Consider the following 13,474-nt stretch of genomic DNA (forward strand, 5'->3'; position numbering starts at 1 on the left):
TTATTTTGCTTTTTTAGCAAATTTCTGATTGGACCTTTACTAAATTTTTTTTTAATTACAACTTTTAACCATGTACCCCTTCCTTTAATTAAATTTTAGGAAGGAAGCCGGTATATAGAATAAATAAAAGTAGAGCTTCTGTAGTTGAAACGGGGGAAGGGAAGCCTAAAGTCCCAGCTGGGGACCCCACCAAAGTGCAGTCCAGTGGGTGTGATGGTCACTACCTACCAAGAAGCAAGGATATGGTGTAGCTCTATTTCATTCATTCAGCCAGCAGAAAATGTGTATTATGCAAGGCATTGTTATAGGCTATATAGTAACCCAAAGACTATTGTGTGTAGGAGCTTCTACACACCTAGGATTTTCCTTCTAAAGTCATACAAAAGGATTTAGGAACTGTAAACCTGAAAAGAAATAAGTCTCTTAACAAGCTTGTTCTATGGAAATCCTATGTTCAGCCAGATATGTTTTTTATCAGCAGTATGGTGTGTTCCGCAGACTGTCCCATGACTAGTCAAGAAGTAGAAAACCAAGGCAAGAACATGGGTATGTTTTACTTGTAAGATGACGTGAAAATAACAGTAAATGTACTGCAGAAAGACCCGCGTGGCAGCAGTTGCTGTCTCATAGGCTCATTAAACATCTTTATCTATGCCACTAACCCATGGAACATGACTCGTCCTCATAGGGTGATTAACCCGGAATTCCTGGAGTCCATCCAGATTATGGTCCATCAGTAGCACATTAACTGAGCTGAGAAAGACTGCACATAATGAGAGAATAGTCAAGTATCTGTTATATTGCAAATAGATGTCAAATAATTGCAAGCTATAAGGTCAGAAAGTTAGCTTTAAGGATTCATGAAGCCCAGAGTTGGATAATGTGGTTGAGCAGCAAATGGTTATGAAATAGCACCTTCAGAAAGGTGACTCTGCCTTGTAGTGGTACCTGTTTTTAAGTGAAAAAAATTAATGACACGTAGGCTTCTGAGGTAGGTAAAAAGAGTAGCGTACTCTAGCTGGAAACTGGGACTGCAGTGAAAAAAGCACATATTTATGTAAACAGATTGGAAAGGATATGAAGGCACATACTGCCTGCCCATGGCCCCTTCATTCATTCACGATTATGTATATGTCTCCTATAGTTCAGTTTACTTTTGTGTTCGTACTTTTTAATATGCTGTATATGGGACTAATTAACAAAGTCTTAAATTATGTTTTTATACTTCTAAATGAATTGCTATGATTTTGAGCCTAAATAATATTGTGCTGATATTTCATATTTGACTTTTCCTAAGTTTTATATTCAGGTCCCATTTATTTCACTTCACATTGAGAAATATTTCATAGTGTGAAAGCCTGAAACTGTTAGCTTTTCTTTAAAGGTACAACAGTTCGTAACATGTAATGATGATGATGTTAGTAACATTAGACTCTTTTATATCCATCCAAGTTTTTTTCCCCATTGCATGCTCCTCAAGGATAAGGATTTTTGCCTTTTCTTCTCTTTGTGTATGTTCTGCATTACACTAAGTTTTTAGTAAGTGTTTTTGATTGACTCAAAAGATATAATACTCAACTGTGGTAAACTTTGTATAGTGTGGGATTAAATTGAATAGCTGCTCCCCCAGAACTTCAGGTGCCTGCCTCCTTTTCATCATTTAAGTCTTTCAAACATCACCTCCATACACAGGTATTTTCTAATCACTGTCTATATTGGGATATTGTGGTACCATAGGTCATGTATTGGCCCTATATGCAAGGATGCTTTTGCTTGGGCCATTCTCGTTCTCCCCACACACAAATATAACCTCTTCGAGAGCAAGAACCTGTTTACCAGTTACTTTATGTCTAAAACAGTACCTAACATACCAAGTGCTTAATAGATATTTCTTGACTGACTGATTTTTCATCTCTTTATTTAATCTTAACTTTTGAATTATATTTGTGTGAGAATTTTCTTCCTGTTCTTTTTTCAGTTTTTCAGAAACATTGGAATTGGCGGATGACATGGCTATTGATATTCCCCATATTTGGTTGTACCTTGCCGAATTGGTGACTCCCGTGTTAAAAGAAGGCGGAATCTCCATGAGAGAACTTATCGTGTAAGTCGTACTTGTTTCTTTTGATGTATATCAAAGTTAAACTGATAACAAAATTCACCAGCTGGCTTTTTAGCATAGTGCTGTTCCCTTAGGGCTTTTGGAGACTCTTGTATGCAGCCTGTGACTCTTTAAGACTTATAATTTTAATACAAATATGTTCTATTATACTATATCTTCACTGGAGAATTGATGGGGATATAGTAGCCCTTTGGTCCATTGAGGTTAGCAGTGATTGTCGTTGTGGCTCTAGAATCCTGTCACCGGAAGGTGATTGCTTCTGGAAACTTAACGTTAACCTGACTTTTATGTCTATCATTGCCCCAGTGTTTAAGAAGTTATATTTCCACATAATAGCTTGTCAGACTATGACACTTGCATAATACATGCTCAGGTTGTAAGAAAAGGAACTGAGGTCTTAGATTTGGGTATGAGTGAGAAATCCTTGTATAGACTAGTATTTCCCAAACTCTTCTTTAAAACATTAGTATTTCCCCAGAAACTGTTCATACTCTGCACACTATTTTATCCCCTTTCTTTGACATTCACAAAGCGTATTATTGCGTATTCAAGATTATGAGAATCCTATAATAAATAAAAAACTATTGCTTTGTTTAATTCATCATTGCCTATTTAATTCACCATAGAATCCTTTTTTAAGGAATAATTAGAGTACAGTTTGGGAAATACTGATTTAGACTGAAAAAATTGATCTCTTTTTCATACATATTCTTTAAAAAAAAAAATAAATAAGCTTCACAACTTCTGTTACATAAGGTGCTTCTCTCCTTTCAACTTAAAGTGGGGTTTGTGTAAATAAACAGATTATTAAGTAACACTTATCTTTCCATTGCTTCTATCACTGAAGCAGTTAGAGAAAAAGGCAAAAACCAGGAATTCTAAAGTTTCTTTCCAGCTTCTTTATGAAGCATTAAGTGAACCTGAAGTCTCTAAACCACTTCTGCTGAAGATTACTTACTGGATTTGGCTTGCCCACAGTGTCTGTTCTTTTGACTCACAGTGTTCGCTTACTGTTCTAGAACAAGGAATTTGTTCAGAGGTAATTAATCACCACTCCTGTCTTTTACAGAGAATTTAGCAAACCTTTACTTCCTGTTGGAAGAGCTGGGGTCTTGCTTTCTGAAATATTGCACCTTCTATGCAAACAAATGGTGAGTGTTAAACTGAGTGTCAGACTCAACAGCATATTAGGAAGGGCAGTGATTTTGCACTTAGGTTATCTGTGAATAGCTTAGATATCACTGTGCAAGTAATTGTTTCCTGTTACTATTTGAAAAAGAGTGGGATCTCTGTTTCAGTATAGTTTCCTCCAGAAATGTGGTTTTCCTTCTGTTTACTAGTAATTTGGGAAAGAATTTGGTAGATTTGGTATGATTTTAAAGAATCTCAAGATATGTTTGAGTTGTGGCTAGTAATTTTACCTTCTTGAAACAAAATTGCTACATTATTTATACTTTTTGATAGATTTGAATGAAAATCATCTACTTTCAGAGAAAGATAGGATTCATAAAATGATTAATTTTATTATTTCTGGATCGTGGGCTGGGTAAAATAAGGTACCACAATATTCTGATTAGAATAAGTGGTAAAAATGATTCCGCAGGATTGTGAACCTTCTGTCTTATATTTATTTTAGTTTAATAAATACTGCATAATTCTCTACAAGACTCTGTGCTAGGATCTAAGTCTACAAAGATAACTAAACCTTCAAAAAATTTATAGACTAGAGAGGGAGACAGACGAGTCTGAACCAATAGTTTCAAAACAGTGTGTCAGTGTTGTATTAGAGGTCTCGAGGTTTGGTTTGGGAAAGTGATGTAGCATCACAAAGGTGATGTAGCACCTGAGGTGAAAATGTCAAAATAAAATAACTCAAGCATTAAAATTCTGGAGTGATTTTCTGACTTATTCAAATGAGAGCGAAAGATTTTGAAATGATAAATTCCATTGTTTTATAGGCATTGATTTAAAAAATCCAACATTTTATTTCTCCTTTAAATATATAGAAGTACTTCTGTATCACACTTGCATAATAGTTATTCATAGATAGGTGTACTAAATAGCCTGATCTCTAGTTCGAAGTGAGTATCTATTTGTTATTTATACTCTTTGCTTGCTGGCACTAAAGTTTTTATTGAACCCTAATTTGTAGATCCAAAATTTCTTCCTCCTTTCCTACCTACTTTAATCCTTACTTACAACTCAAATTCTGCGGTGAGAGAGCCTGAGTTTAAATCCTAGCTCTACCAAGATATCAGCTGTGCCTTACATGTGCCTTCGATGACAGCTACAGCCTCAAACCCTGACATTTTCCTTTATCATTGTAACTTTATTCAAGCAGTGGACTTGAACCACTTTCTCATCAATTTTCCAGCTGACAACAGCTCTTCTCTATTTCTTGGGTTCAACCTTGTGCTTCTTGCTCTTGAAACATTTCTCATTCCTGGTTCAAGAACAACTTCCTTAGTCATTCTCATGTTCGGCAGCATAATCACGACCTACTATGAAGAGGGATTCCAGTGAGGCTTGCTGAATGGCTTTACTAGCAGATGCATATAGCACTGTCTAGGAAAAGAGACAGTGTTGAATTTGTAAACTCTGTGCATTGGACTCTTTTTAGGTGACTCTATAAACGCCAAACACCAGCTTGCAGACCCTCAGATTAGTCATCTAGTAAAAGAAACTATTGAATCTTAAACAACAGTACTTCAGTCTTTCACCATTATATTTAATCCTTACTTACAACTCAAATTCTTGCGAACTTTTATTTGTAAAAATGAAAATGAAATTCTTGTAGAGCGTAAATTCTGCGGTGAGAGAGCCTGAGTTTAAATCCTAGCTCTACCAAGATATCAGCTGTGCCTTACATGTGCCTTCGATGACAGCTACAGCCTCAAACCCTGACATTTTCCTTTATCATTGTAACTTTATTCAAGCAGTGGACTTGAACCACTTTCTCATCAATTTTCCAGCTGACAACAGCTCTTCTCTATTTCTTGGGTTCAACCTTGTGCTTCTTGCTCTTGAAACATTTCTCATTCCTGGTTCAAGAACAACTTCCTTAGTCATTCTCATGTTCGGCAGCATAATCACGACCTACTATGAAGAGGGATTCCAGTGAGGCTTGCTGAATGGCTTTACTAGCAGATGCATATAGCACTGTCTAGGAAAAGAGACAGTGTTGAATTTGTAAACTCTGTGCATTGGACTCTTTTTAGGTGACTCTATAAACGCCAAACACCAGCTTGCAGACCCTCAGATTAGTCATCTAGTAAAAGAAACTATTGAATCTTAAACAACAGTACTTCAGTCTTTCACCATTATATTTACAACATTTAGACATCTCAGTTTGAGAGCTAAAAGTCCTAAGAAATTAACTTCCTATCAGCAAGGAAAAGTTTTGGTTTTTCAGTCTTAACCATTCTGCACTCTTAACATTTGTTTTTCTTTTGCCGTTGTAAAAGTAAGTGGATTTGACTTATCTCTGTTTTAGAGCCATAAGAAAGTGGGAGCCTTATGGAGGGAAGCTGACCTCAGCTGGAAGGACTTTTTACCAGAAGGGGAAGATGTACATAATTTTCTCTTGGAGCAGGTGAGTAAGAACAAGGCTTATGCCTACTTGTTTGATAGTACATATTTTCAATCCACAGTTGGGAACATGTGTATGCAGAATACCAACTTGATTGATAACATGGATTTTCAACTACACAGTTGGTTGGCACCTGTAGCCCCTATATTGTTCAAGGGTCAACCATAGTTGATCATAGAGGAAATGAAGGTAATTTCATTAATATTCCAGGCTTCAAAATTAGATAAATAGGAGTCATGGGCAAGATGTCATTTTAAGTCCATGTTTTATGTCCACTCCAAGTATGCATCCGTTAGATGATAGATAAAAGGAAAGAGAAAATTTAAAAGACTTAGTCACACTTAGAAAACAAGCTATATATCTTCATGAACCAGAAATGAAATTGATAAATAAAGCAGGAGTAATAGAGTTAAAACTGCAAGTTTTCTTAGTTCTGGATCTGAAAGCAGGAATAGACAACTAGAAGTTATTTCTGGGGGCTAATGGCCACTGGCATGTTCCTTACAAGGCAGAGGATTGGAGGAGCAGCTTACTGCATGAAACCATAGATAAATACCATAAATAAATAAGATCCAGGAAGTAGACATAGTTTTACAGAAAGAACCTTTGCTAGGCTGCCTACTGACTTGGTAACTGGATCCAGAAATTTATAACAAGGCAGAATACCCAATGGTTGATATAATTGGCTGCTAAACTAAGAATTGTGGGAGATCCGATAGATGCAGCCATAAAACTACTAGACTGGAGAACATGACAGAGAAAGAAAACAAACAAAAAAGCACCCTCAAAATGATCATGCAAATCAAAATTCTAAAACATATGATGAAAATTAAAGCTAAGACAGCCAACAAAATCAGCAATAGGGAGGAGAAAAGATTACTCTTAGGCAAAATGGGAATCTGAAAATGACCGTAAAGTAAGTATGTAGTGCTGGATAAAGACATTGTATTAGGTTATTATGGACTTTAGCTTCCTTTGGTTGTAGCCTAGATACACTGGAGAGCGCTCCTGCTACAACGGTAAGAACCTGCATAAAGTATAATTTATCTTTCATTGCGAGGCTTGTAGAAAGTGGAAGAAATGCCCGAGGAACAAAAAGAATGAGGGGCAAAAATAGCCAGAGATGAAATCTGAACTCTTGAGCAATAAGCACTATGTGAAGGTCATGTGGCCCAATGCCATTAAGTGCAGCCAGAGATTTTAAAAGAGATTGAAATGACCCAGTCCTGACTCCAAGAAGCAAGTCAAAATGTCTTTGGAAAAACAACCTCAACTTAGGTCCCTTTTTTCTACAAAGTAACATGATCTAAATGTATAAGTTAACACTTAGAGTTTGTTTATTTAACATATAATGAAACAAGTAACCATGAGTGAGAGTAAACAGACAAAAAATGCTAGATTTAGACCCCAAAGATTTGAGATAATGAAATTATCACTCAGAATATAAAATAACACTATATAAAAAAGAGGGAATCACAAAAATGAGCAAACAAGAAGAGACTAGTGAAAATGACTCACCAGACTTTTTTTTAAAAGAAGAAACTAGTTAGAATTTTAAGAGATGTTATAAGATTTTCATACAGCTATATAGTGTTTGTGTTTTAAGCTAAATGTTATTACAAAAGATAGAAAGTTTAAAAACATTAGAAAGTTTGTAAGATAAAAAGGTTACCATAAGCTAAGGTTAATTTATTAGCGAATAAAGAAAAATGTTATAAATCTTGTGTAGCTTAAGTGCACTGTGTTTATAAATTACACAGCAGTGTACAGTAATGTCCTGGGCCTTCATGTTTACTCAACCACTCACTCAACCAGAGCAACTTCCAGTTCTGCAAGTTCCATGTTCATTTTTATACTATATTTTACTGTACCATTTCTATGTTTAGATATGTGTAGGTACATAAATACTTCCCATTGAATTACAGTTGTCTACAGTATTCAGTACAGTGGCGTGCTATATAACTTGGTAGTCTAGGAGCAATAGGTTATACCATATAGCCTAGATGTGTAGTAGGTTGTACCACTACACATCTAGTGTATACATTAGATAAAGGCACTCTATAACATGTGCAGAATGATGAAATAGCCCAATGATGCATTTTTCAGAATGCATCCCTGTTGTTAAGCACCATATGACTTTAGTAGGCTTCAACAGCAGATTTGAGCAGGGAGAAGTAAGAATCAGTGAACTTGAAAATAGGGCAGTTGAAATTGCTCAGTCAGTCACAGTCATACTGCCACGAAAATTCATCCTTAGTTTTTGCAACAGGTTTATTCTTTTATAAATTATTTTGCTAATGAAGTTTCTGGTATCATTCTGTGAAACTGAATATCATTGAAGTTTTTAAATAAAGTTCCTGTAGTTATTTATTTAAAAGAAAACTTTAAATTATAATAATACATATTGGAGATTTAATTCATTAAAGATATAAAAATGCTTTAAACGAAGAAATTGCTTAGTTTGAGGAACAGGAAGAAAATTGAGTTGTAAAAAATGAACAGAGCCTAAGGACCTATGGGATATCATCAAGTATACCAACATACACATTATGGAGTCCCAGAAGAAGAAGAGAGAGAGAGAGAAAGGGGCAGAAAAAATATTTGAAGAAAGAATGGCCAAAAACTTCCCAAATTTGATCAAAGATATGAATCTACACATCTAGAAATTTCAGTGAGATCCAAGCAGGGTAAAACTCAAAGAGATTTACTCCAGGATATAATAATGAAATTGTTGAAAGGCAAAGACAAAGAAAAAATTTTGAAAGCAGCAAGAGAGGTAGATCAGATACAAAGAATCTTCAGTAAGATTAACAGCCAACTTCTCATCAGAGACCATGGAGGTCAAAAGACACTGGGATGATATACTTAAATGCTAAAATTTAAAAACTGTCAACCAAGAATTTTATATCTGGCAAAATTTCCTTTAAAATTGAAGAAATTAAGAGATTCCCAGATTTAAAAGTTAAATGAGGTTCTCACCAGTAGACCTGCCCTTCAAGAAATTCTAAAGGGAATCCTTCAGACTGAAACAAGAGCACTGTAGACTGTAACTGAAAGCACGGGAAGAAATAAAGATAACTGATAAAGGTAGCTACAGAGTAGACATAAAAGCGAATATTATATTTTTGGTTTGTAGCTCCTCTTTTTTCTTTCCTATATGATTTAAAAAGCAAATCCATAAAATAATTATTATAAATATATGTTAATGAGCACACACCGTATAAAAATGTAATTTATGAAAATAACAACGTGAAGATGGTGGTTAGAATTTCCGTGTGACCCAGCAATTCCACTTCTAGGTAGAATTCATCCAAGATAAATGAAAACATGGCACCCTGGTTTGATGTCAGATATACTTGGATTCATACTCCAGTTTTCTACTGCTTAATGTCACTTGAATGTCACAAGAAAGTTGCTTGATTTCTCTGAGCTTTGGATTCCTCACCTATAAAATGCTAATAATACCTACATTGTAAGATTTCTATGGAGATTAAATGAGTTGCTTAAGAAATATTGAGCAGAGAGGTACTCAATAAATTATGGATAATTTGTTATTAAAATGTTTAAAAGGCAATTAGAAAAATGAGGTTCCAGAAAACTTGGCCTTCCATATCCTGACTTTTTGCTTTCTTCTAAAATAGATGGTTTAAAGCCATTTTTCTGGGAACACTAGTACATTCTGCAAGAGGTGATGATGAAACTAATCCATAAATTTGAAGCCCAACATTCTGGATTCCAGAAAATTAAATAACTTGTATAGAAACACAAGAGTTCTGAGAAACAAATGTTTCTCTCCTGTAACCAATATAAATTTTACAGCTCACCACTGACTCCCTTTGACAGTGTTAAGGGTTGTTATTTTTAATTTTTTATGTCACACTTTATTAATGAGCACTGTCCTTCATGTTTGATTTTGTTTTTGTTGTTAATTGCTCTCAGACCTTAAATTATTTCTTTAGGTTTGGGGTAGATTAAACAGGTGTTAGATGTAAGCGTTCTAACATAAGAGTGTTAGAATAAATCTGAAGAATGTTTCAAGGTTATAAAAAATTGATTGCCTGTTCTTAAAAGAACTTATAGCCATCATCTTGTTCTTCTGTGTGCACACTAAAGTGTGGGGAGTATTTAATTTTTCAACAATTAAGAAAAATTATGATATCGAATCATGTTTCCAAAACTTTTTAGGAAAATATTACTTAGAAATGCTACGTATTTGGTAAAGACAATTAAAACAATAAGATGAAAAAAAATTTTTTTTGACAAGCCCAGGTAATTTTTCCTTTGTGGATCCAAGGAAGGTATAGAAATGTCAGTCTTTGAAAGTATTAGAGAAAAATTTATGTTAATAATCTTTAATATTTTAATCTTTATGATTTTTACATAATAAAACTTCATAAAGCAAAGCATACCTATATACCTCATTATCTTAGAGCCTTGGAAATTACCAATAATTTTTATTATCATTCTTTTTTTAACTACCTGTCCAAGAGTTAAACAATTATGGCCTCATTTCTCACACTTGGATTCAGAATGGTTAGGAAGAGTTTGAAGGACTGAACAAAACCAGAACTGCAGAGTTTTGACAGCTGTTCTGTGGTGATACTGATATTAAACCATAGGCTGCAGAAAAGGAGTTAAATTATACCTAGCTAGTACTCCTGCCCTGCCTTAGAGCTATGTCACAGCTAAGAGCTGAGAATGATTTAGAGGTAAGCATACCCAGAGAGATAATTCCAGTGGTTTTGTTTGCTTGCTTGTTTTTAAGGAGAATCAGCAAAGCACAGTATAAAAAGTGGGAGAAATATTCAGAAGGATAACGGACTAAGAATCTTTCTGAATTATAATTATAAAATGGCTTCTGCTGATCATTTTGATTCCATGTAAAATAGAAGGTATAGCCCATGACTTTGTTTTCCTCTCTGGGTGATGATAATATTGAATTATATTAATATGTTTAACATTTTATGTTTCAGAAGTTGGACTTTATAGAGTCTGACAGTTCCTGTTCCTCCGAAGCACTTTCAAAGAAAGAACTCTCTGCTGAAGAGCTATATAAGCGACTCGAGCAACTCATCATTGAGGACAAAGCAAATGATGAACAGATCTTTGACTGGGTAGAGGTATGTCAGCTATATCACCTTCCTCGATATCTCTGCAAGAAAGATTCTTGAGGGATCCCCTTAATTCACATATTTACCCTTTCACTTTATGGGAGTTTTTTTACTTTAATGAAGTTAGTTTTTGTTCTTATATATATTCGTATTTGTAACTGTAAGGCTGTTTTTCTGTTTTTATAAGAGTCACAGTCTTTTGTAAAGTCAAGTAAAAATATTCAGAACATAAGCCGTTTTTCTGGGTCTCATTAGGTTAGGATATACCTTACATATTACCATTCAAAAATTTACATTTTTTTCTAAATGTTCTCACATTTTAGATACTATCCTAAATAAAATTAATAAGCAGTATATAGTTATTATGAAATGCGTTGGCTTACATTTTCATAATACATTCCCTTTGAAAATTTAGTACTTATTTATCTTGTGGAGTCTATCGATCATGTTTGTTTCTAATCTGTTACTATATTCCTTTAATATTCCTTTAATATTCTAATCTGTTACTATATTCCTTTAAATAGTAATTCTTGTTCATGTAAGTGTGTTTTATTTGTGTACATTTTCCATGGAATCATATAATAATCCAAGTTGAAAGAAAGCCATGGAGGGCTAATCTAGTTCTTTCCCTCTTGTATAAATTCTCTTTTATAGTCCTTCTAAAAGATTGTTTCTCCAACCACTTCTAGGTATTGAGAAATAATGAGGCTTTTAATAATTTGGTTTTTTACCTATTTTCCCCCATGTCTGTATAAGATTAATAAGTCTGTCATCTCGCCTAGTTGGGAACCTTTATTAATTGTAATAGTCTGCCATTGCATTCCTGTCTCTCTTTCTAGGTCCTTTCATTCTTTCTTGAAATCTTGATACCCAGACCCTTGTCTGGTTACTTGTATCCAAACATAACCAGGACTTTCAGCATCGCTATCAAAGCGACATGTGCAAACAGAGCATGATCACCAGATGTGGTCCAACAGAGTTAGGCGGTGCTATTGCCTTCTTTGTTTTGGACTCTGTGCTTTGGCTGGCTCATCACACTGAACTCAAATTGCTCTCTTGGTTATGTAGTACCCATTCTTTTATGTTCTACAGTTTAGCCATCTCTTTTCATCCTGAACATACACATTTGGATTTTTAACCAAAATGGGACTTTTAAAATTTGATTTCTGTTTATGTTCATCTTCTTAAATTAGACACCTTTTTTAGTCTATCAGAACAGTTTAGATTCTGACTTGGTCACAAAATTTGCTTGCCACCTTTTTTCACTTTCTATTCTCCTTCATTTCACTAATAAACCAACTGTGTCGTCATCCAAGTTATGAATAAAATGTAAGTAGGGTAGGGCCAAGGACAAAGCAGCATGCTTCCAGGGACCAGACTGCATCCCCACCCCTGTGGACACTTTCAGCTGTTCACCATTTATTATTTCACATCATTCTACTGTCTTGTTCTTCTTTTCATCTTGTACACAAAGGGATAGCTATCATTAGATAATTTGTCAAATGCCTTACCAAAGTCCAGAGGACTTATGCCTGTATCTATCTGAACTACTATATACTAATCAAATCAGAAAAGGAAAGGTTAGCATGACCTGTTTTTCATATATATATTTAGTCCTCTTAGCATAACCATCTCTTTCGTTTCTAAGACTTAACTCATTCATGTGATAGTTTGTTGTAGAATTTAGCACACAATCGGCATCAAGCTTGCTGGTCTGTTATTGACACCATATACCTTCTTTTCTATTTTAGAAGTCAGATATAACATCATTCTCTTTCTCCATGATTTTTCATAGATCACATCACCATTTGAGCAATTTGTTCTTTTATTTTCACATGTATTGTAAAATGATGTTGTTTTTACCTCTTTGTTCATGTCGGGCTTCGTTTTTTTATATCAATATTTATTCCACCTATTCCAGAGCAACAATTATTCTTCTTAAAGAGAAGATAAAAGGTAAATTTTACTGAATATAAATTATACCTAATAAAGGTGACTTTTAAAAAGAGAGCAAGAATACAAAACATAATAGTAACTGAGCTCACAGTACATACAGATGTTTGTTGCTCTGTATCTGATACAGTTTTATGTAAATCCGATTTTGGTTAACTGTCCCAATTAGCAGATCGATCTTCCCTCTTGTTCTTGCACATTTTTTAAACATCTTTGCTTAATCTATACTTTAGTGTTCTTGACACTTTTCTTCAGGTCTTTCTGCTTTAAATATTAGAATTACAATATTCAGCTTTTTCGGTAGGAGAAATATGCAATTTGTTTCTTTAAAACAAGAAACAGACGGTTTGGAAGTGATATTTATTATCTAATTACATTTAACTAGTTTCTTTTCTCAGATTCTGCTTGAAATCTAATCCTTTGGAGGTTTCACATGGTATTCAGTGCTTGAAATAGCTCTATCCACCTGTTTGTGTTGTTGGCCCAAAAGTAATGGAGTCTTTTAATTCTCTCATTTATTCTTCAAAAATAATTGTTCAGACTTCGAAGAAGTAATTTCTGGGATTATACCAGCCTAGCTGCAGCCTAGATAATAATATTTTTTAAAGAGGTATAAAGCAGCAACTGGCTATAACATATAAGTCATCCTGAAATCTTTTATTTGTGGCTCTTGCCCCACTCCGTCCCCAGCCTCAGCTG

At 34.5% G+C, this 13,474-nt stretch overlaps 1 protein-coding gene across 18 annotated transcripts in view; it reads left to right on the plus strand.

The window, feature by feature from the left end:
• EIF4G3 (eukaryotic translation initiation factor 4 gamma 3) overlaps window positions 1-13,474 on the plus strand; it is a 279,210-nt gene that overhangs the window by 260,037 nt on the left and 5,699 nt on the right. For all 18 annotated transcript variants that reach the window (XM_025041397.1, XM_015598933.2, XM_015598925.2 and 15 more), the window contains 4 exons: window positions 1,979-2,104; window positions 3,192-3,273; window positions 5,616-5,714; window positions 10,685-10,831. In XM_025041397.1, coding sequence (XP_024897165.1) covers window positions 1,979-2,104; window positions 3,192-3,273; window positions 5,616-5,714; window positions 10,685-10,831 — 454 coding nt within the window. The remainder of the gene's footprint in view (window positions 1-1,978; window positions 2,105-3,191; window positions 3,274-5,615; window positions 5,715-10,684; window positions 10,832-13,474) is intronic.

This window comes from Pteropus alecto, unplaced genomic scaffold (genome assembly GCF_000325575.1).
Source record: "Pteropus alecto unplaced genomic scaffold, ASM32557v1 scaffold39, whole genome shotgun sequence".
Lineage (NCBI taxonomy): Eukaryota > Metazoa > Chordata > Mammalia > Chiroptera > Pteropodidae > Pteropus > Pteropus alecto.